This window comes from Kwoniella mangroviensis (genome assembly GCF_000507465.2).
Source record: "Kwoniella mangroviensis CBS 8507 chromosome 1 map unlocalized Ctg01, whole genome shotgun sequence".
Lineage (NCBI taxonomy): Eukaryota > Fungi > Basidiomycota > Tremellomycetes > Tremellales > Cryptococcaceae > Kwoniella > Kwoniella mangrovensis.
In genome coordinates, this window is record NW_027062533.1 from 9,670,239 (window position 1) to 9,693,982 (window position 23,744).

General features: G+C 46.5%; 7 protein-coding genes across 7 annotated transcripts; 4 read left to right on the forward strand and 3 right to left on the reverse strand.

The window, feature by feature from the left end:
- Positions 1–17: 17 nt before the first annotated feature.
- I203_103663 (uncharacterized protein) lies at positions 18–2,195 on the reverse strand (the record flags this gene model as incomplete). The annotated part of the gene is made up of 10 exons (XM_065517367.1): positions 18–150; positions 218–520; positions 598–846; positions 914–987; positions 1,089–1,193; positions 1,259–1,373; positions 1,443–1,498; positions 1,557–1,632; positions 1,697–1,931; positions 1,988–2,195. 10 exons carry the CDS (start codon positions 2,193–2,195, stop codon positions 18–20), a joined length of 1,554 nt encoding a protein of 517 aa, XP_065374185.1.
- Positions 2,196–3,960: 1,765 nt separating this feature from the next.
- On the forward strand, positions 3,961–6,399 carry I203_103664 (uncharacterized protein; the record flags this gene model as incomplete). The annotated part of the gene is made up of 15 exons (XM_065517368.1): positions 3,961–3,971; positions 4,022–4,072; positions 4,122–4,156; positions 4,215–4,529; positions 4,591–4,766; positions 4,871–5,054; positions 5,106–5,159; positions 5,327–5,352; positions 5,414–5,432; positions 5,478–5,542; positions 5,599–5,634; positions 5,895–5,997; positions 6,054–6,162; positions 6,252–6,281; positions 6,333–6,399. 15 exons carry the CDS (start codon positions 3,961–3,963, stop codon positions 6,397–6,399), a joined length of 1,281 nt encoding a protein of 426 aa, XP_065374186.1.
- A 165-nt stretch (positions 6,400–6,564) lies between these two features.
- I203_103665 (uncharacterized protein) lies at positions 6,565–7,632 on the forward strand (the record flags this gene model as incomplete). The annotated part of the gene is made up of 7 exons (XM_065517369.1): positions 6,565–6,645; positions 6,697–6,862; positions 6,917–6,979; positions 7,034–7,154; positions 7,204–7,295; positions 7,346–7,444; positions 7,505–7,632. 7 exons carry the CDS (start codon positions 6,565–6,567, stop codon positions 7,630–7,632), a joined length of 750 nt encoding a protein of 249 aa, XP_065374187.1.
- A 365-nt stretch (positions 7,633–7,997) lies between these two features.
- Positions 7,998–10,472, reverse strand: I203_103666 (uncharacterized protein; the record flags this gene model as incomplete). Its single annotated transcript, XM_065517370.1, has 13 exons — positions 7,998–8,052; positions 8,106–8,184; positions 8,239–8,381; positions 8,441–8,682; positions 8,751–8,777; positions 8,840–8,886; positions 8,946–9,224; positions 9,279–9,357; positions 9,414–9,521; positions 9,578–9,670; positions 9,730–9,923; positions 9,991–10,081; positions 10,140–10,472. The coding sequence occupies 13 exons, from the start codon at positions 10,470–10,472 to the stop codon at positions 7,998–8,000; spliced, it is 1,770 nt and encodes a 589-aa protein (XP_065374188.1).
- A 926-nt stretch (positions 10,473–11,398) lies between these two features.
- Positions 11,399–14,670, forward strand: I203_103667 (uncharacterized protein; the record flags this gene model as incomplete). The annotated part of the gene is made up of 17 exons (XM_065517371.1): positions 11,399–11,465; positions 11,570–11,623; positions 11,694–11,803; positions 11,891–11,984; positions 12,073–12,200; positions 12,269–12,326; positions 12,381–12,450; positions 12,513–12,537; positions 12,606–12,672; positions 12,773–13,048; positions 13,105–13,280; positions 13,345–13,375; positions 13,452–13,547; positions 13,611–13,893; positions 13,971–14,337; positions 14,404–14,513; positions 14,577–14,670. 17 exons carry the CDS (start codon positions 11,399–11,401, stop codon positions 14,668–14,670), a joined length of 2,106 nt encoding a protein of 701 aa, XP_065374189.1.
- Positions 14,671–15,027: 357 nt separating this feature from the next.
- Positions 15,028–17,261, reverse strand: I203_103668 (uncharacterized protein; the record flags this gene model as incomplete). The annotated part of the gene is made up of 13 exons (XM_065517372.1): positions 15,028–15,279; positions 15,336–15,382; positions 15,446–15,549; positions 15,609–15,703; positions 15,760–15,800; positions 15,868–15,912; positions 15,966–16,281; positions 16,340–16,433; positions 16,520–16,682; positions 16,745–16,778; positions 16,846–16,997; positions 17,089–17,132; positions 17,200–17,261. 13 exons carry the CDS (start codon positions 17,259–17,261, stop codon positions 15,028–15,030), a joined length of 1,449 nt encoding a protein of 482 aa, XP_065374190.1.
- A 4,847-nt stretch (positions 17,262–22,108) lies between these two features.
- On the forward strand, positions 22,109–23,232 carry I203_103669 (uncharacterized protein; the record flags this gene model as incomplete). Its single annotated transcript, XM_019147535.1, has 3 exons — positions 22,109–22,203; positions 22,253–22,409; positions 22,477–23,232. The coding sequence occupies 3 exons, from the start codon at positions 22,109–22,111 to the stop codon at positions 23,230–23,232; spliced, it is 1,008 nt and encodes a 335-aa protein (XP_019003200.1).
- Between the last annotated feature and the right edge of the window lie 512 nt (positions 23,233–23,744).

Sequence of the window (23,744 nt, forward strand, 5' to 3'; positions counted from 1 at the left end):
ACCGGTGCCTTCGAGCTTTATCGTGTTTCTCTCTGCTGGTCCACCGTATGCTGGCTACTCAACGAACCCATCAGTGGTGATGTTTGATGAGCCAAGAATGGGTTTCCCGTCCACGACTGATTAGGGCTACCTTGATAAATGAATCTCAACCTGTGATGACCATGGACACATCAATCACTATTCTGCCCGCTCGGATATGCGGTTGAGAGAGACTCACCAATATTCCAACAATGCCTTGGAAACGTTGATATCCTCTTCATCCCACCAGGGTTGACCTTCGGTGGGTCTACCTCGGGTAAAGTTCAGTTCGGCACGGTGGAAAACGCCTTGGGAAACATCGAGCTTGAGCCCAGCAGGAACATGGGAATATGCATAATTCCACCCTTGGGTGAATCCTTGAGAGAAGGTGACATCAAGCCAGTTCCGTCGAGCAACTTGGAACATTGAATCACCGGAGTACGATGAGGCTCGTTTGTAGGTGGAGGATTTGTTGAAAAGGTTGTCTCCCGTGTTATAAGGACTGGAAATAAGATGATATTACATACAGGTGTCAGCATCCTGAGAGAGGAGAACTTGCAAGCTAGAGCCTGGATTTACGATCCCACCGATGGTTCATCCGGATAGAGCTCCAAGAGCTTCTGAATCGTTTCATTTGATCGAGTGAACAAACCACTTCCTCGGATATTTGCGATGAAGGAGGACTCATTGGTGGCGGACGCGATCGCTGTACCTTCGTCTGTGACATCGCCGACAATGAAAGGCCTATGGGCATATCTGCCTTGTCCAAGGAGGGAGTATGGCGTTGCTGGGAGGATTCTACCGTCGATCGTCTGACCGATAAGATTGCTACGAGAAGGATGGAACACTTTAGCGAAGGCTTGTAGCCATGTATACTGATTGCAATTTTACTTACCCTCGGTTGAATTCTTTGAATAGCTGAGTGTAAGCATTCTCCACGTCGGTGGTATATATAGCTTTCCTAGCGCACTGAACTTGTTCGACAGAGGTGTCGGAACAATTCAGCAGCTCGAAGAACCTGTTCCATGCTTGAGGCTGGACCTCGGCGATTGGACCCAACGTTGAGATACTGGGTGCACCGGACATGATGATACCGTATTGGAAGAGCTCTTGATCGGGTTGGAGGTATTGTAAGACACTTGGCTACCACCAGCGGACTGCCCCTGAATCGTGACCTGCAGGGATTGGAGGTGAGTATTTGAAATGAAAGGAAATGACCAATAAGATCATATCAACTCACTCGCTGTGGATCAGCTCCGAATGCACCAATATTCTCTTGAACCCATTGTAACACGGTTGTTACATCTGAGACCCCCAGATTTCCAGAACCAGATTTAGCGAATTGCGGACCAGATCTATGTAGATGGCACAGCAACTTAGTGCTCAGCAATCATATCATGGTCAAGCCAACTGTGAATACTCACACAAAGCCAAATCCTCCTAAACGATAATTGAAGGTTACGTAGACGACAGGCAGTCCCTTACCTCATCCATGTCAGTATATGGCTCCTAGACACAGGTACAGATGGACAGCTCACAAATGAGTTGGCGGTGGGCATCAGATTGACTGGATCACCAGCTTGAGCGGAACCAGAAAGGCAACCACCGCCGTAGCTGATGATTCGGACGGAAGGATTAGCCAAAGGTGTATTCAGGAGAGTTACAAACGGCCACTCACATACTGACCCATACCGGGAGTTTATCATCTAAAGTCGATGCACCCTTGGGAGTGAACACATTAACGAACAAGCAGTCTTCGGAGACACCTGCTGCTCCGGGATTATCGGGAGTAGCAGAATCTGCGCCAAGGAGCGATAGTTGCATACAGGCTTGCCTGTAGTCGGTCCCGTTGATCGATGTGGTCTGGTTGTAGTCGTAAAGCTGGGAAGGCGTCCATCGTAGATCTCCAACGGCTGCTCATCGCAAGTCTATCAATGTTCATAGCTAATTTCTGGGTCACTATACTCACGGGGTTGACCGAATGGGATACCCATGTATGAATCAAAATCCTCGTTCGGTCTTATAGTACCATGCACTGTGATTCCCTGTCCGTTGGCCGATTTGGGATAGATCGTCGCAACAGGTGAAGAAGCCTGCTGAGTTTCGGTGACTTGAGCTTGTCTCCTCAACGGAGAAGCCGCCACAAAGGAGAGAAGCGCAGCAGAGATGAGCAACATCATTGCTAAACGATAAGATAACGTTGTCTCTACCGATGGTCGTGGGAGTACGAAATGGCTCCGAGGATAGGATTTAAATCGGTAAGGTACAGGTTTTGAAAACGTAAAGCGGTACGATTTCTCGCAGATGGGTTTTGAACCGGTATTTCCCAGCCAAATCAACGTTGACTTCATACAAAAAAAGAAGTACAACTATGGGAAATACCACCCATCTTTGAAGCGCTGTCTCTCACATCACAGGGCAGCTACTGCAGCGAAAATTGGCTCTCTGTCTTCTCAATACGTGTGGATTTCATCCTTGTGAATTTGACCACATTGCATGCATGAAATGGATGACTTAGAGCTCTCTATTGGCAAAAATACCGATTTAAATCCTGATTTGACTGGGACTTTACCGCTTTACGTTCTCAAAACCTGTTTCTTACCGTTTTAAGTCCTATCCTCAGTGGCTCCATTCCGTTATCCCAGATGAGGCTTATCTTTAAAATGTTACTACTGTATCTGACCAAGTTGCGATCACTCCGAACTCCGAGAAGGGGATGGATTCTTTCCGGTCGCAGATCACCGGTCAATGACGGATTGTTGTCTCCGGGCGGTACTGACCGCCTTGTACGGACATCAATCCGGCGACGATCGGCGTGTAGCAGATGAGCGGAGTCGACACTAGAGCCACCTAGCGTCGTGACTGGGCACGTGAGAATAGTCCCGTCTACTTGTTGCATACAGAAAGGACCACATGCGATCGAGGGAATCTCGGATACGGCTACTTAAGCCCTGTGAGGGCAGATGTTCGTACAGGAGCGAAGTGCAGTACATGATGCCTGGCCACCTGCATCATCCTCGCACAAAGTACGGCAAAAGTCTTGTTTTTTTTACTGTTGTGATAAAGAATTGAAAACGCCATGTTACCTAATGATGCCAGCGTTGAAGCGAAGAGACCGTTCCGGCTAGTGGCACGGAACGGTCAGCAGACGTATTGTGAGTGAGAACGGTACGAAAGCCGGAAGCTCCACCAGGTGGTCAATCGGGGAGACACCATTGTGTGAGATAAGGCCTAATGAGAATGTTGCTGGACGAGACAGCATGACCTCGGTGGATGCTTGTCTCGAAGGAAAGGAAAAGAAAAGGTCAGCACCTACGAGGATTGTAATGATATCGTCTGTCTGGCGATACTTCTTTTCGGCTTTTTGTACTCATCGCTAGCACTTCCGTATGCCAGCAGGGTACTATACCACATCTCTGGCGACACGCGCGGGGCTCATCATCGTTCGAAGGGACAAACGCTCCACACCGCCCTGGAGAGTATCTTCTTGACAAAGCACGTTGCAAACTTCAACTTCATTTCAGCGATTGACATGCGGAAACGCCTGATCTCGAACAGAGTTGACAACAACGTACAAATTTGCGGACTTTGGCGTATTAGGCGGCTACCAAATGGTCCACGAAGAGTCATAGGTGAGCTGGTAGTCATAGGGGCCACCGACAGGTCTACAGTACAAGTTACTGTACTTTATCGCACTCCCACTTTTTCGGGAATGCACTTTAATCATCACTCATATTCTCATCTCGTTTCGTGACGAGGAAGGTTTTTCCCCTAGCTTTAAATCACATTCACTCTCTGATAGATATACCGAGCAATCAAGACTGCAGGCGAGACATGAGCGATCGCCAAGCCGAGTCGTCATCAACAAGATTGGGTTCCCAATCATCTCGGAAAAAAGCCACGCGTTAACAGCCTATAGTGAGCTGTCTGGAATGTCGAAGGATGAAATGGAAGTGGGTGCGAATGATGGCTAGCCATGAAAAGACTTAACAGAATCAAATAGATGTGACCGTAAATTTCCATGTGCGAACTGCCGCAAACGTGGGCTTGAATCGTAAGCAAGATCTCATCCCCGACCTTACCAGTACTAATTCTTCAAACAGTCTCTGTCCGAATGGTCAACTTCGATCATTACGAGGTAAGCTTGTTGCTACTCCCAGCACCAGTTGAAGCTGATAGCATTGAGATCTTTGCAGGACGATATGAGCAAACGTCAGAAGATATTGAAAATCTGAAGAAAAGGAATGCTCTGTTAAAAGAAGCTTTGGAGGAAGCATCGCGTCAGGGGTTTGAGATCTCTGGCATAGCACACGGCCTAGACGATATATCGGTAATGGACGCTAGACCTGCTGAAATGGTATCTTCGGCTACATCTACGGAAAGATGTACACAAGGATTGGTAGAAAGAGAGAGCAGTACTGAGGAGTCAACACACTGTCACCTCATTATTGGAGACGAGCCAGGCTCGTCCTCCTTTTTCGGTAACGCTGGTGCTCATTACCACCTTGTGAGTTGAAGTACTTTTTCTCGACTTGGACCCGCCTCACTCCGCCCCTGGTCGGCACGTCTCAGGCGAAGTATCAGACTCGCCATTCCGCTCGGAACGCCCATTCATTCCAGATGATATCTCAGCCGAGCAGTCCGACACTTTTCCATTTCCCAATCCAACTTCTATCACGGTGGAAAATCTACTACTGCTCTCACCCAGTAGACGCGAGGCTGAGAGATGGTCAAGGATATATTTCGAGGTGAGTCAATGTAGCAATATACTCTAGGGCAATATACTCTAGGGCAATATACTCCAGGGCAATACACTCTAGTCATATCTTCTTGGCAAGCTGATTGTCCGTAGGATGCAGCAATCCTGCATCATAGCGTCGACCCTCAAATGTATTGGAAAAATCTCCTCCCTCGTCTGTTCGGCGATGCTGCTATCTCTGATCAAGCGCGAGGGCAATCACTCAACAACTACGAGTTGGGATTAGTTTTCCTTATCTTGGCTTGTGGTGCAGCAATGGGTACAAGCCTTCCGCCATGTTAGTGCATATACCTCCCTGTTCTGGTACGCATACTGAACTGGACACCAGACAATGAGATCGCAGAACGCTTTTTTCGCTTAGGACGTACAGCGTTGTCTATAAGTGAGTCTCATGTTGGGTCGATGGTCAGCACCTCGTCTGACTCACTTCCAATAAAACAGACCCGGGGCACTCCTTACCTTTCATATAGTCGATTCACATCATGAGTCGCTACCTGTCCAGCTCGTTCAAAGGGCCAAAGACAACCCTCGGATTCTGGACTCATTTAGGTATGGCTGTTAGGAGTGCACAATCTGTGAGAAATAAATACGACCGTAACAATGATGTTGTGTATCACACTGACATGTTTGGAACAGATGGGTCTACACAGAGATGGTGCGTATTCAGCTCCGACATGCAGCTGTGATTGACGTTCTGAAGTTCAGGTCTTCGGTGGAATTTTGAGTGATGAGGAGCTGGAAATGCGTCGAAGATTATTCTGGGAGGTGAGACAACCACTCTACTCTGTCGCAACATTCCGCTCATCGGATACGTACTTTAGATGTACACCGAAGACATCTTGCAATCTATGACACAAGTGAGGCCACGTCGTAAGTGGCCCCATCATGCTGTTGGCGATCCATTTACTGAGGCCTGTTCAGTCATATCGCAAACTACGGTCGACTGTGCGTTGCCTCGTTAAAGTTTCTGCGATGGGGACAGTAATTGCAGACTTGTCTGTGTGTAAGCTCTCTATTCCTCAAATATCTTGCATGGTCGTTGTGCTGATGATCGACATTCGTTCATCATTACAAAGTGAGCATTATCTCGCAAGGCACCTCGCTGATCACTCTCTAGTATCGCCTCGCTCAAATCCTTTCCAAGGTGAATGACGTCCAGGTCAATGTTATCCCCTCGCAATACAAAGATGTTCTGGCAATCCATGACCTGCTCAAGAAGTGTGAGTAGAAAGGTACCAGCAACTTGGCTGCTGAAATAATTACTGCTCTAAGTCAGTCGAAGAGGAGCGACCGCCTGTACTTCGTAACAATCATGTCATCGGTCCTCAAATGGATCGTAGCGCTCACTACCAGAGAATGACTCTGCGACTGCTCATTATGGAAGGGTAGGCCTGTGGACGTGTATGACTGTTCTGACCATGCTCAGGTACCTCTTTCTGCACCGCGTGCGATTTTTCAAAGCATTGAAAGATAGTTCTCACACACCGTTGACTTCCCCGTTCCGGTATGTGCTGTGACATTCACCATAGTTTTCAACACTGATAGCCTTCTTCAGGTTCAGCTACGTGGCAGAATTAGAAGCCTCACGCGTAATCTTGCTCATATTGCAGGATGCACTATGAGTGAGCATCCGTCTATGGACTCTTGCTGACGCCCTCATTCTTGTACACTGCAGAGCTATGGATGATCAGCTTGCTTGTCGATTTCTAATCTTTTTCCTTCATGCTTTTACTGCGATCGTGAATTTCGCTGCTGTGGTAATTCGATCGCCACGATCATCTCTAGCAATGGCGTCGTTGATCCAAGCAGAACATGGCGTGCGTCTTTTCGAATCGATTCCCAATGGGTTTCGGGCCCGCAATGATCTGGTGAGGGATCCTGAATTGTCTATTAAGGATTGAGCTTAACATAACTTATAGCCATTGATACGCAAGTTGCTGGACGAAGCCAGGAAGAGTACCGAAAGTCTTCACAATGAGAGTAGCCAGCGGTCTGAAATCGAGATCATAGGCAGATGGGGCTACTCCACCGTGAAGACGAACCTTCTGACCGTTCCTCCGTATTCGGTAGCAGTCATAGTAATGTGTGAGTCATAGACCGGGTGATCGCCCGTATGCATGCTGAATTTTAACCAAACAGGGGTCTTTGTCATTTCCTCAGACCGACATCGTGAAAGAACACTTCACGTCATGGGGTCGAACGGTCAGCAATACAACGTTCCGGTCATCATCATTCAATGCTAATTTTTGAGAATAGCACTTGTTTTGATCGGATGTATCGTCCTTGGCAGTATCTCGATCAAAAAGATAGGTGTTGGGTATTTCTGTACCTTCCTCATCGCGTCGGGAAGTTTCATTCCGACTGTGCTCTTCCAAAGGCAAGTGTGCCAACAGGAGTGTATCAGACTCTGATTTGATATCATGTAGTTTCGTGCAAAACAACACCACCAAGGAGAATCATAGAGCCTTCCGAGCCGCCATCTGTACCTTCGGAGCTAATGCAGGTGGCATCGTGTCCGGTGAGTGACATTGAATTTAAGGTTTGAGTTAGCACTGAAGGCATGCATAGCCAACATCTTCTTATCGCAATTCGCCCCCCAATACGTTACTCCATTGATTGTTTCTGCGGCTATGGCGGGCTTAGGTATCGTAGTCTTGGGAATTTTGAGTGAATCGTTCACTTTCCGCGGTCGCTTTTCGGGATCAATTGACTCATTTAAACGTACAGGGACATACATGGTTCTGGACAATCGTCGTCGTAATAGGGAACAAGGTGTAAATTGGACCAGCAAGGACGTTCCAACGGCCGCCCTAAAGGACGGTCCCGCTGGTCCCTCTTGGAGGCATTTCTACTAGAATGATTAGTAGACCTGTGCAAATTACTCTATGGTGTGTTCTGCGACCGCAATGAATTGTCAGACGGTCTATAAGTTGATAATCGCGGTTTCCACCGAGACTCAGGATGTGATGGTGATGTTGGAGATGTTTCCCTTAAATGCATGGGGTATTCAAGTGGCATTGTAGCACGTATGTCCATTAGTACACAACTCAACTACACTCAGAGGGACGAAAACAGGTCATTCGTAAACGGTCTATTTCAAGCCTCGCCTCACACAGCCTCAAGCGCACTGCTTCGCATGTAAGAACGAAGCTCTCATCGTGCACATCTATGCCCAATGTTCCATTCACGTTGCATTATCTATCTAATCAAAAAACATGGCTCATGTCCTTCCTCCTCGATATTGTTTCAATGCGGCGTCCGCGATTTCAGTCATCCTAAGCAAATTCATTAGCCACTGTCGAGACGAAGATCTTGGTGGCTTGCTCACCGAATAACCGCCTCCTCTTCATACTTCTTCCCGATGATCTGCAATGAGCAGGGCGCTCCCTTCATGAATACCGGATCGTCTAACGAGAGCTCGTAGTTAGCACGAATTCATGTAGCAAGATGATATGACTCACACTGTTCGTAAGTCTTCCTATCATCCTCTCCAATGAAATCAGTTCTCGATGGTTTTGGATCGCGCGCAGGATCAACTTGAGTAGCGGGCAGGATCGAAGCAGTGTAATCGTTGAGATTGCAGAAGCCAGTGTAACCAAGCCACCTGTACATGTGACATCAGCACAATCTGCCTTGAGGACTGAGTACATACTAGAGACTTACATAAAACCATCATGTGGTTGAGGTGGGCCACCACAAGCTGGTGCGATGATAGCATCTACAGGTCTACCAGTAGTGGTCTGGCTGGTTGTCGCATTCCAGTAGTCAAGAGAGTCCTTGACAAATGCCGATCGACGATAACACAGGTCGAATACTTCATGGGCTGACAGTTCGGGTACTCCTCTTTCGAGAATAGATCCTAATTGCGGCTCACCGCTCAGAGCGAGCTGCTTTTTGAGATCATACTAGGAAACAGATCACACAGCTCAATCGTCACTCCAAAATCGCTGAATCAATGTTCAGAAGTACTCACTCCTCCATCGGCAGTGAAGAATCGCATCTATCGTCATTTGGTCATTTGGTCAGTTTTCATAGTGACAGCTTCGCGATATAGAACCTTACAAGCAAATCGCGCGCCTCGGCTGACTTATAAGGGGTCCAATCGATCACTACAGAAATGGCATGATCAGTATTATGAAAAGTGTAACAAAACAGCGTTAAGACTCACCTTCATGCCCAGCAGCTAATAACGCATCTTTCACCTCCTTCATACCTCTTTCGTACGGTGGGCAAGGCTTGACCACCCCATCATCCCACATGATGGCAAAGCATAGCTTCTCCCCGTTTCCATGATCCACAAGATTGTATGCACTGTCTGACCATGGCATGCGAGGTGTCCACGGATCCAACTCCCAAGGTTTCGCGTCCAAAACGGCTTTATAGAACGTCTTGAGTCCATCAACCGATACTGTAAGAGGTCCAAGGACAGATCTGACCATCTCCTGACCTAAAAGATTGAATACTTAGCACTGAACATGGAAGTCAATCGCTTGAAACTTACCTTCACAACTGTTGCTCGCCTTACAGTATGGGATCCTAGCATAAGAGCCTCGGACACCATATAAACCTTGATAAGCAGCCTGACAATGCTGATGAGCATGCTACTATGCCGGAGACTGAGGATGGCAATACTCACAGGTATCCTAACAGATCCTCCGATATCACTTCCTACACCGAGCAGGGATCCTCGAAGTCCGATCAAAGCCCCTTCCCCTCCACTACTTCCACCACATGTGACATTACGCTAAGTGGAATTCATCAGTATGTGTACTGAAACGAGTGATACTGACCGTAACTCACATTGAAGGGGTTGAGAGTTCTGCCATAGACATTGTTATAACCTTCTCCGAACCATAAACCTTGAGACATATTGGTACGACAGTAGAGAACGGCCTACGTAAAACTGTCAGTTTTAGAGAGTATACTGACATGCCTTTGAGCATGCAACTCACCCCTTGAGCTAGAAGGATATCTGCAATCACTGCGTTGTGCTTCGCCTTATTCCCTACCCATCCTACATACGACATGGTGAAGTTTGTGCCTTCCACCTCGATCTGATCTTTGAGAGATATGGGAACTGTATAAGGGAAGGTCAACGATTTCGAGTCGCGATGCCGTGAAGATGATGCTACTTTACTCACGACCGCTGGGTGGAGAATCAGCGTCTGTACAGCGGTAATACATTGATGCATGACTGACTCACTGAAGGGGACCAATGGTCTTTCCAGTCTTCTCATAATACTCATCCAGCTCTCTGGCTCTTTCCAACGCTTTGTCGAAGAAGAGCTCGGTCAGGCAGTTAGTCTAGGATGAAATATGAGCACACATCAGACACCTTTACAACGTCGATGAGTCTACTCACGAGTTGATGAGCTATAGTAGCTCGATGACAGAAAGCCTCAGTAACCTGTAAAGCAGTATATCTCCCTGCTTTGATCGCTTCGAGCAACTGTGTGACGGTGAGAGATTGGGTGATTTCCAACTCCAGAGGAGACAGGACGCCTGGAAGAGTAGGGTAGTCTTTCACATCCAACACGTCGTCTGCAGGAGGTAGAGTGAGGAGGTACTCCTTGGGTATGGACTTATCTCTCTCTTCTAGATATTGAGCTGCGGTTGTTTGCCAGGTCATATCGTGGATATACTGTGTCAATGCTGCTTTGAGTGGGTATGTTGCCGAATTGGCCAGAGGGTCCATACTTTGATAAGTACTCTGTGGTAACATGAGGATTGGATAGAGGGATATATCTCACCAATTACGATAAGCTATCGAGGGGCATGACACACATGGCATGTGGCCGGACTTTACCTGCGAGAATGTCGGCGTGATGAAGCGAGGAGTTCACATAGTGCCATGGTGGGCGTCGATAAGACATCTGTCAGAACAGATAAGGACGGACAAGGACAAAGCAGGCAGAAACACGGAGACAGCTGTCGACAATGTACTCGAATAGAGAGATAACAGAGAATGGACGATGGGCAGGATGGGGAGTAGCGCTAAACTTTGTAGAGCTAAGCTTAAACTGATACCGGTCACATCCGAAACAGTAATTAAAACGCTAAGATCGCTAGTGGCATTTAGACAGTATTACTCATGTATCCCATCGTTCATTGATGTTCTGAGAACCCTCTCATCACGCCCCAGCTGATAAGAGTAACGTATTGGGCATCCTGTTGAGTTAGCCTATCGCTAGATATCATGCCTCACCGGAAATGGACCGGAAACATAGAGGCTTCGTTGGAATACTGAGCACCATTCCGACTTTCAACAGGAGGGCGGGTCTGATCCGAGTGGTCCTGTGGGATGCTCGAAGATAACGTCAAGACAAGGTGCTCCAGGCTTCGCCTATATGGGAACCAATCAGACAGTACCTCAGGATGTATGGTATGATAGCATGAATGACCTTTGCAGGTCCTTCAGCGTGCACTAGCTGCTTTCGGACATCGCTTATCGAGCGCTGGTTCGATGGGCATGGCTGCAACAAAGATAAGCCTACATGCTTATCGTAAATCAATAGGTCTATGACTTGGCAGAATACATGGGATCCCGATCTCAATACATATATCGTGGCTCCTCCACTAATGATTCACTGACTTTGCGTATCCGTAATAACTTACTCCATCATGAGTCAAGCCGGAGAGAGAGAATTCACAAAGCTGCTATCACCTGCAACTGGTTATGGTGTCGTAGGTAAGTTCACTTTTCATGTAGAAGGCATGATGCCCTTTACTGATAGCGATTTGGCAATAGTCGGTCTTGGGTAAGTCGACGCTACCGATTTCTGAAATCCATAGCATCTGGATTGACCTCCATCTTGCCTTTCAGAGCCGCATTCGCAGTGCTTATGAGTGCGTTGTGATTGTTCCATGAATCGTCACTATACGTCAAACAAGATTAGCTGACAGATGATTTTTTTAGTCGGGTTCACATACCTTCAACGCCGATTTACCAGGTTCGACACTAACAATGCCTCAGAGTTCGCCACAGCCAGTAGATCGATTAAACCGGGTCTTATCTGTGCTGGTATCGTAAGTGAGATTCGACCCGGCAGATATCATACCTTAGGCGTCAACTTCGACCGTCTTATTAATACAATCCTGCATTGATATCATTAGGTCTCAGCATGGACATGGAGTGCTACTCTCTTACAGTCCAGTGCGGCAACATATCAATCGGGTTTGAGTGCGGCATGGTGGTATGGTGTGGGAGGTGAGTTGATTTCTCACTCCCTAAGGACTCCCGTCCTGTTCTTTCCTACAGAAAAATCGAAGGGGACATACTGAAATATCGATCCTAGGAACAATCCAGATCGGTTTCTTTGCAGCTATCGCTGCGAAGGTGAAAATGAACGCGAATGGAGCTACCACCTTCTTGCAAATTTGTAAAGCAAGATATGGAACTGGATGTCATATCTTGTTTACCTTTGTGAGTTTCGTAACGGTCACCATTTCATGTTCATCTTTGGGATATGCGGTCTGCTGACATCCTTCAAGTACGCTCTGGTGTGTGCACACATCGTGGCTGGATCTCTCGTACTTGGAGCTTCGGCTAGTAAGTGTTATGTCTACTCACAAAGTCGGCGTGAATGCTGATGCTCCGATAAAGCTATCAACGCCCTAACCGGGGCAAGTATTGAGGCGTGTAACTTCTTGTTACCGATTGGTATCGCTATCTAGTGAGTAAGATAAAATAGACTTCGTCCCAGCTGCCCAGTACTGGACACTGACAGACTTCCAGTGTCATAGCCGGTGGTCTTCGAGCAGTTAGTATGAATTCAGCGTCAGCTTGTATCAAGAATGAAACTGATCGATGTTTCAATACCTGTTTTAGACCTTTATTTGCGACTTCACACATACCGTCATTTTGTTCGTGATCATTTATCTGTTCATGTTCTCAGGTTAGTCACGTCATGCTACTCACACACAGCTAGAACATTGAACGTGGTCAGATGAATCGAGAGTCCTCGGAATTGCGCTGATTAACGAGTCTTCCTCTAGCATATGCGACCTCTCCTGCATTGGGTTCAATCTCTTCCATGTACAAACTCCTGGTTGAAGCAGCTCAAACAACTCCCGTTGAAGGAAATGAGCAAGGAAGTTACTTGACCATGAAGTCCAACTCCGGTATATTGTTTGCGGGCTGTACAATCGCATCTGGGTTCAGCGGTGTGCTCTGCGACCAGGGATATTGGCAACGTGCCATAGCGAGCAGACCGGAAAGTACCACTCGTGCTTACATGCTCGGTGGACTTAGTTGGTTTGCGATTCCATGGGGTGAGTCGACCTGTAAAGGGGATTGTGAGGACCTGCTAACGAATGATCGGCGCAAGCTTTCGGAACTACCATGGGCTTGTCCTCTAGAGCACTGCAGAGTACTCCCGCTTATCCCACTTACCCTTATGCACTCAGTGCTAGCCAACAATCGGCTGGTCTGGTAGCCCCAGCTGCTGCAGTGGCCCTCTTAGGCAAAGGAGGGGCGGTTGCTATCTTGCTTGCTACATTTATGGTAAGTAGTATGTAGTTCTTAAGGCTGAATTGACTCACTGACACTATGTCTTCTCCAATATCAGGCTGCTACGAGTGCCGCTTCTGCCGAGCTGAGTAAGTCATCCCTAAATCTCCGATCTCCAGCTTCATTCGTTCGATACTGACAATGCATTTTCGTCGGTTCATTCAGTCGCCGTCTCAAGTATCGTGGTTTATGACATCTTTGGGACTTATTGGAAGCCATTGTCAGGTAAACAGGTTGTTTTCTGGTCTCATCTGGTTATTGGTGGGTCTTTCTAGGATTACGTGTATCTTTCACAAATTCACTAAAGCCCTGCCCGTCTCTTAGCCCTAGCGGCAATATGGTTTGGTGCTTGGTCATGTATCTTGCACAAAGCCAAGATCGATCTCGGCTGGCTCTTCTACATTCAAGGAGTGTGTCTCACCCCTGCAGTAGTACCCATTGGATTAACAGTCTCATGGGGAAGAATGTCCAGAATCTCGGCATTCTATGGCACCATTTTTGGAACTGTCTGTGGGATGATAGGATGGATGCTCGGTTGCTGGAAGGTATACGGAGAGATCAATACCGTTAATCTGGCTAAACCATATGCTGCGATCTCTGGTTCGGCGTAAGTGAAGAGATACAACCTACAATGCCGTGACCTAGAGGATGTGGGAGCTGAGTGGGTATATGTTTCTGTCGTAGTCCCGGATTGGTAATGTCCACCTTGGCCACATTGATCCTCGCGTACTTCTTCCCTGGATCGAATGACTGGACAGCGACTCGAGCGATCCATCAAGCGGATGATGAAGCCTCCACTGACAGTAAAGGCGAGCCTGTTTTTGCTCATATCGCATCTGCTCCCATGCCAGAGAAGAACTTTACAGATGAGAAACACCAAGATGCGAATTCGACTACTGTTCAAACCGTTGATGTCAATGCCGAATCACCCGGCGAGGCAAACGAAACATATGAAAGGGAGATCATCGAAGAACTTGACCTTGGCTTGTTACAGAAGGTATTCGTGAGAGCATCGATCATCTCTAGCTCTATGGCTATGATCATTACCTTTGTGAGTTGACGCCAAGTGTTGTTTGGTGTTGGGACACTGTGCTCATCACTCGAATCCAAAACATAGATCGTTCCGATTCCAATGTTCGCTGCTCATTATGTTTTTTCGCTTGGATTTTTCAAGTTCTGGATCGTAGCCAGTTTTATTTGGGTCTTCTTGGCTGGATCATTCTGCATGTGAGTGGTCTGATCATTTCTGGCAACACGGTCCAAAGTAGCCCCCTGACATGAATTGAACAGAATCTTGCCGGTCTGGGAGTCGAGAGTGGAGCTAGTCTCCATCTGTAAGAGCTTACTAGGTTTCGCCAGGATCAAGACCAAAACAGGATACTAGAGGCACGCAGGAAGCGTTTCCCGGAATATCAGGGTCGATAGGCAAAAGGATCAATAGTTTGGGGAATAGATACAGTATTGACTTGTAAATAACGATTCTCATACGAGTGTCAGTAGATGAGATGAAATGGAGTTAGTATGCAAAATTGTATGAATGGAGCCGCGGGAACATCATACCTGATCTTCACGTCAGTTTGTGAAGGACCATAACATATGCCGGTGGTCGAGCAGGCGATCATTGACGGCGCTGTCTGATGAGAATTTCCTTCCAGTGCTTGATGATTTTGAGAGATCTATAGACAATTTGCATTGACCGATAAATGAGATATACGGAACAAAGAACCGACTGGCGGATTTGCTATAGTTCCTTTGTTCCGCAAAAATGGAACAAATGACCTCGTACACTTCTGAGATAGACCGCGTATGACACTGCTCCGACCACGATCGCTAGCCAGCTGACAAGAGCGGTCCATTTGAAGCGTGCTGGAGTCGAGGCTGATAGCGTCAATACGTATTTCAAGAGGTCAAAGAGATTTTGTAGTGAGATCTGTCGTGCGGTAAGTTGATTTCGACGCGGATGTGTATCTAGCGCGAGTTGCAATTCTTTCAGCTAATTACAATCATCAGCAATGTCTTCCTGCTCGTATAGTGGGTATAGCGGCTTACTTGGCATAGATCGAAAGACCATAAACCGATACGGGACAGAGCAATACCTTTCAGATCAAGGGATATCAGCGACTTCATGCAGGTAAAGATAAAAGTCGACATGAACTGACCGCCGAAGAGAACGATTGAGTTCCACGCGGGTCCATGTTCACCATATTTGCCCGTACCGATAAAGAACGACACCGCCACAGGGGCTAAACAGGCTACCTCGTACCTGGGATGAGAAATTGGGGTATAAGCGATAAACAACGTTGCTTGTGGGAAGCCGCATACCATATTGACCACGCTCCGGCTCTCTCCAACCCTATTCTACGTTCCAGTATGGGCATTACAGCAGTACCAATCAAGCCAGTCACAAGGCATAACCCCTATAACGATGTCAGATCTTTATAGCTTGCACGAAGTGAGTGCAGAAATATCTCACCCGCATACTAGCGATGATGGTGTCATCCCATCCTCGAGCGGCTTTGATATATGATATGAAGGTACCATCTGGACTAGTCAGCAACTGACGAGGCGAAGAAAGACTCACCATAGGATAGAGTAGTCAAATGAATGAGTGCCATTGAGGTGGAACCTGTGTTACGATGTCAGTAAATCCAGCCATTGAACTGTGGGGGGGGGACTCACTAAAGAAAATGGGCAATCCGATAAACTCTAGCCAACTTTGCTTTTCCATTTCCAATCTCTTCCATATCCCTCCTGTCCCATTGCTGGACTCCGTATCTTGCGCAATGCTATCACCGGCATCGTTGTCCTCCTCCAGCAGTCCCAATTCCTCTTCATCGTGGCTGGATTGAGCTGTTTCCCGGTCCAACACTGGGAAATGATTGTAGACTACCTGAACCCACCAATACTCTGTTGCAAGAGACGCAGCAGACATTCCGAGAAGAACGGTTGTAGCCAATGGGTAACCACCCGTTGATGTGAGGAGAGAAACCAAGAGCTTGAAGCTGATGAGCCTCGTGTATTGTTTAAGCGGATCAAGAATATCATGAACTCACTGGAGCCGTCAATTTGCTTAATAAATCAATCCTTCTCATGTACGTGTTCAGGCGAGTCAGGACATTCGAGTTACTTTGTGCTATCTCGGTGATCCTATCAACGTCGTGAGATTGGAGTGAGAAAGTCAGCAGATAATTCGAATGTGTGACAGATTAATGCGAATGAGCAACAATACTTACCAGTCTCTCTCAATGGCAACCGACATTCCAGTAGCACTTAAACCCAGAAGAGCTGAAGAAGTGTTTATGGACAGGAGTATACCCCATGTTGCTGCTACCCGAGATATCGATTCATCTCCGTGGAAAGCACTCGCAGCGAAACTCTTGAAAGGGCCTAGTAGGACTGGAAATTTGATGGGGGATGTGAGCGGCTAGATGATACAAGGGTTGCTGAAAGCAACTGACTCAGGAAGAGAGAGTAGCTTAAAGCTTGAAGGACCTGATGATGCAGCAGTCGCCAACATCAGCCCAGCCGCGTGATCGTCAAATGACGCACCGAGGCTCACCTTTTGGGCACATATCACTGTCCTGACAAATGGTAGTCGTTTGACGCGATCGACCAAGCTTCCGATATAGCCAGACAGTATGAGACCGCATGCTGTGGAACAAAGTCCAGCAAGTGAAGCAGGGATCAAAGTATCCGGAAACACCTGAATCACTACACGGGAGGTCAGCTGTTAGACCATAAGCTATGAGTGTGGTAGCGATATTGGAGCAGCTGAAGGGTATCGAAGGGGCAATAGACTAACGGAATAGGAAAGAAGCGAAATCATACGCAGCAGATCCAAAAGTGCTATATATGAGTCAGTATCAGATCGTGGTCTCAGTGATAGCTGCAAACGTGAGAGGGGGATGCTCACCTGGAGATATGCTGTAACAATAGACAGGCCAGAGCGGAGCGATTGATAGCTGTGGAGGCCATGTTTCTTTGTTGCTCTTTAAAGGGTACAACGCATGCAGCAATCGGACCAAGGGGCGGCCAAGTACATGTTGTGATAATACGATTGGCCATGAATGCGTCCTCAACGATGGGCGGATGGATGATGGTCGATCTGTATGTGCGATCTGCGAAATGAAGATGATCAACATTCAAGTTGCTCCACTCTGTTTCTCCGTGGATCTCCTGATAACCGTGTAGGTATTCACTTGTCTCCCACACCACTATTCACTTAGGGCCTGTTCGGCGATTCAACTCATATGCAAGTCCCCACCATACAAAATTTACATATTCAAGAAATACATATGTAACAATTAATCCCGTTCGGCAACTGATTTTGTGATTCTCCGGGGTTGGTCCAGTCTGGTGTCACTCAGCCAAATCATTAATTTGATTAAAGCAGGTTTTAGGCAAATGAGTTCATAGGAATACACATCGATGACTACCTATTTGTGCCTTCATTGGTTGACATTCTGCTATCATCACTTACAGATACCATATTCCCCTGCTCTGTGTGTGCATAAACTCCTGTCACTATAATGTCCCAAGAACCTCCGTCATTGAGTCAATCAAATGTTGATGCATTGATCCAATTAGCAGCCAAATCAGAAGAAGATGATGACCGGGTTGATTGGACAGATCCAATGATGATATCAATGCTTGAATTCCTTCTTGATCTTAAAGTGTGAGTATGTATGGATATATTCCTGACCTTTTGTTGACACAGCCCAAAGATCAGAGCCTGGTATTGGCAAAAGCTTCAAAAAAAATCACTATAATATGTGTGCCCGACATCTAATTACCATTTATCCCAAGATCCCTTTCACAGCGACAAATATTGCCAACCGATACAACTATGTAAAAAGGGAGAAATATTGTAAGCTTGTATATCTCAAAAACACATCTGGAGTAGGATGGGACGAGGTCAATAGCATGGTTATTGCAGATGATAGTACATGGGATGAGTGGCTGAAAGTGAGTTGTTGCTGCTCAGGAGATGTGTTCTGACGGCAGTCCGTCAGAAAGACAAAGATTTCAAGTGGTTCAGACACAAACCATTCCCCTTCTATGACCTTTTCTCACAGATTTGCTCTGGCACAATGGCAGATGGTAACCCGGAAAGAGGAAGAGAAAAGCAATAGGTGTGGATGATGAGGACGATCAGACTGTGAGGGAGCGGTTGGTACGGGCTGGACAGAACATATTCAGCACTCCGTCATCTCAAATTTCCACATCACAACCATCTTCATTGGCGTCTGCTCTATCACCATTCCAATCAACATCTGCAACTGCTAGACAAGAAAGGAGAAAATCAGAAACAAGTCCAACAAAAGATAAGAACCCCTTGGAAGAGATCACAGACACAATCCTTAACCAGGTTCAACATCTTACGCAGGGTAGTCCGGACAGTCCTATCCAACAGAAAAGGAAAGTGAAAGAATATTTAGAGGCTGATATATGGTGGTCTGAGAAGGAGAAAAGATGGCTGATGGGACATTGTATAAAGAATCAGGCATCTCTTGACACTGTATATTTAGCTGCCGAGGATACAGAGAATGAGATGATGAGGGAATTGGTACGTGAACTTTTAGACAATATGCCCTCTGATTAAACCTCTTGACCAACATGCATATATATATATATATATATATATATGTTATCAAAATCTTGTTCGTCTGTTACTTGGACCTCCATGTTCTTGATATTGTGTCACAATGATCTAACTAAGACCTCAGTAGACGGCCTTAATCGTATAGGAGACGGCCTAAGTAGGCGAGCAGATGATAAGAGGACGACGGATGATATACTAATCTAACCGAAGTATATAAGAGATGAACGATTTTGTTGGTACAAGCAACGAAATCGTTCAACTAACCCGGATATCGTTGAGACTTATACGATATCCTAGCTAAAGAAACGAAGTACTCAGCTAGACAGGTAGACTTCCAAGGGAACAATAGAGATGTAGCCTTGAGGAGATACTGAAGTACAAAGTGATATCGTGGAATCAATAGTAAGACAAGACAACAATTGAGAATTCATGAGGGGAAACATCATGAATGCAAAATTAGAGAAGATATATATATCTACTATCCTGAAAGTCCAATGTCCATAGTAGAAGTTGAATGAACGAAGTTGAATGATATCTACAATAAAACCTATCCTTCTCCTATATCCTACTATCTCCATATTCTACCAACGATATCGACCGATATCGTTGTCCTAAAACCGAGGTCGTTATCCATTACGTAAATCCCTATACCAATAACCTTGTCGTGGAGGTAGCCGACATGACATAGAAGTTGAATGAACGAAGTTGAGTGTCACAATGGTAGACGTAGCCGGTCGTAACCACTGAACCACAAAAGGGAACAATCGGGAAGTCCGACAACTCGGAATTTCCGCCGGCTATATAGGCAACTAGACGTCCTGATTGACCGTGGCCATCATGACACTACGGTCCTCCCCAGGGAGAGGGAGGGCGCGACCTCGCGACTCTATGGTCATTGGCGATCTCTCGCGCCTATGGGTTAGATTTATGCCTATCTGAACCGAAAACCGCGCCCGGCTTACGTAAGGGCGCTATTACGTAATGTGTTCCGGGTGGCTTTACGCAGGCCAACGTGAGCACAAAAGTCTGCGCCGATGGTGGGACTTGGACCCGGGGCCTGTTGGAATTCCCGATACTGTCACAATGGTAGACGTAGCCGGTCGTAACCACTGAACCACAAAAGGGAACAATCGGGAATTCCGACAACTCGGAATTTCCGCCGGCTATATAGGCAACTAGACGTCCTGATTGACCGTGGCCATCATGACATTGAGTGATATCTACAATAAAACCTATCCTTCTCCTCTGTCCTACAATCCCTATATCTTCTACCACGATACCAACAATATTGGTCGATGTTGTTGGATATGAACCAAGGTTGCCATCCGTTACGTAAATTCCTATACCAATATACCTTGTCGTGGAGGTAGCCGACATGACAAACAGCTCATATGGGCCATGAGGCCTAAGTCCAATGTTAGTATGCAGGTTGTACACCTGACAAGAACTCACGCATTCTCACCAGATCCCCATTCATTCAGATGCTATCTTGTGCCTCTGAAAGGAATCAAAGCTCCATCACAAGAAGGATAGCCTCCGTCTGCCAAGTAATATTTTCCTTTTGGAATAGCAAAGTCATCTCGTCTAGCTGCATGGAAAATATACGAGTCATTGGCTGAGCCTTCCCATCCAGAGAGTACATAGGTGAATCGAAGATCAAAGGTACATGCTGCCAAAACAATGATTGTGATGGTTCCTTTCCTATTCCTGTAACGGGGCTAAGATGCTGTTGATACTTTCACCGGTATATGTGTCCCATCTATAGCACCTAAAGCATCATTGAAAAAAGGGGTGAAGCGAGCATCTTGCAGGACTTCTGCAGCAGGAGGTTCATTCCCTTTAGGCTGTGTCACAATGGTAGACGTAGCCGGTCGTAACCACTGAACCACAAAAGGGAACAATCGGGAATTCTGACAACTCGGAATTTCCGCCGGCTATATAGGCATGCTGTCATGGCCAACATGACAGGCTGTCTGATCCATCGGTAATACACATTTGAGGAAGTAAGTGCTCCAATCACGTCATGAAAAGCTCTGCTGCAGTTGATCAGCAACTATCATGTGTGCTGAATATTTGCATATTCAAAAGCTCACCCTGACACAGTGTCAAAAGACCTCTGGAAGTACTCGGCAGCATGGCGCACAGATAATCCTTTCCTCAGGATATACATAGTAGTTGCTAATCTTTCTTCTCCGGTAATATACCTAGATTCTATATCATTCCCAGACTGTTTGATCTCATCAAGTATGTACTTGAAGGAGGCAGTCGATACTCCGTATGTGTCCTTCATAGCTTGTCCTCTTCTGCTGAGTAATTCAGCTAATCTAAAGCGGCCAGCTATATGAGAATCGTGATATGGTGATGGTTTTTGTCGTTGGTTGTAGTATTGTACATATATCCCTAGGAGCAATAAGAGCAGCTGGGCCTGTATCACCTGTTGACTGTTCAGCATGTCAATGGTTGATGCATGTGATGTGAAAGAAAAGAGTGTTGTCCAAGTTGTGGATGTGATCACCGGATGTAAAGATGATGACGGAGGAAAAAGTTCAAGTGGCAGATTGGCAGAGGCAAATACCACAAACACAGGAGTTTACTGACATGTATCGGATCATTATGCTCTGTTGGCTTTTGTCAGTATGATTTTTACTGTTTGGCCCATACATTCAGTGTTGACCAGACCGGTCCAAAGTACCTCCTGGACATGTTCACCAAGCATCCACACCTTCTAGACACCTACACTTGCTTCGTTTTTCCACTGAGTCCGTCTCCGCTATAAATGTCAGCAACCCAGATGGGTATAACTTGATAATCTGATTTTTACTATTTGGCCCATGCATACTACCTTTTTTGGAACGGTCTGCAGTATACCTCTGAGGTGTCTCTCAAGCAACTACACCTTTTGGTAATGTGTATGATCCAGATTCCCCACCATGACAAGGCATTCTATGTGATTTGTATGCAGAAAAGGTGTTCGGCAACTTTCATATGAACTGCCACATTAACCGGCTAATATCTATGTCACTGGATGAGTGACTTGCATATGTAAGATTTCACGTGATTTGTTTTGCCGAACACCATGTTATCGTACGATAGGATATATCACAATCTCCTCGAGCAGGCAGGCAGATCAACGAGGCTGTCAATGAAATGTCCTCATAGATTCATCCCACCATGCATGCTCTGATCGTATCGCCTCGCAAGTCCAGACATTCAAAGCATCATGTCCACGTTCAAGCTCACTAAGCTTGCCGCGACCCTTCCCAGATCGTCTCACTCCATCTCGGTGATACAAGGAAAAGCCTACATTTATGGAGGGTGGGTGAGAACTAGAATGAGCTGTACACCAGCTGATGACAAAAATCAGTGAAATAAATCCTAGAGAACCTGTAGATGGTGCTGTGCATCTGATCGACCTTTCTACCGGGGCTTATCAAAAGCTTGCCGCCTTTGGCCAAATACCTGAACCTCGTGTAGGCCATGTAGCAGGAGTGATTGACGGGAGAATCTACATCTTCGGAGGTGTAGGTAGTGACTACATTAGATTGAGCATATCATCACAATTTGTACTGATCCTGTTGTTCTCTGTAGCGAGGTGGTCCTGCCATGACTCCCCTGGAAGAGGCCGGTTCTATTCACGTCTACGACCCGACCACTTCTTCCTGGACAACTGTTAAAGCGACATCCAAAGAATTCCCATGCGCCAGATCATATCATTGTGCGACTGCTAGCGGCAAACAGTTCATCATTCACGCAGGATGTGGGGACGCATCTACAGGGCGTTTGAATGACACTTGGTCATTCGATATCACCACCTTAGAATGGAGCAGACTCCCAGACGCTCCTGGTGACCCTAGAGGTGGAAGTTCTATTACAGTCTTAGGTGACACGTTATGGAGATTTGGTGGGTTCAACGGGAAGACAGAGGTTGGAGGGTCAATCGAGAATATCGACTATCTTGCACCTACATCCGAATGGAAGTCAATCGTTTTTGGAGATACAGCTGGCCTAGGTCGAGAATCCTCGGTCCTCCTTGACACTTCAGATTCTTACCCCGGCGCTAGGTCTGTAGCAGCATTACAAGCTATCAAAGGTCGGTTAATAATTATTGGTGGTGAAGGTAAACCCTCGACCACCGGTGGACATGATTCTGCCGGTAATTTCTGGGATGATATTTGGTCTTTTGATCCAATTGAAGAAAGATGGTCAAAGCTGGCACCAAAGGAGCAGATGGAAGCGAGAGGATGGTTTGCCAGCGATGTGACGAATGATGGTGAGATCATTATATGGGGTGGCATCAACTCAACGAACGAAAGATTGGGTGATGGGTGGATTGGACGATTGTAGATAATATGGACAAGAGGTAGAAGAAAGAAAAGGTTGAAGGTTGTGTTTTCAGATATATTTAGCACTCAGGAGCTGTGTTGCTGTTGTAGGTTGCGTATTGAAGGTATGAGTCGTCTATATACAGGAGAGATAGGAGCGGACTCATACGAATGAACTGGGCGTGACCCAAGAGAGTTGCTCTGGATCGAGACTGTTTAGCGTCAATGCAAGCAGGTATCGACGTTTCAATCTCTTCTTCAGTCGAAATGCCGATCCCAAAGTAAGAACTGATATACAACCTGGATGGGATGATGTTGCACCGGCCCGATCCAGGCACCAGGATATGCGCCTTGCATCTGCACCATAATCGTAGACATCACTCATCATGTGATGAGATGTGAAAGGAATGTTCACTTTGCGAATTAAATTCCCTTGTTTAACCGATCGAGACAACTCATAACGAAACCAAACATATCGAGATCCATTGTCATTGCTGTTGACCAATTGCGAATAATTCCTTAGGACCACACGGA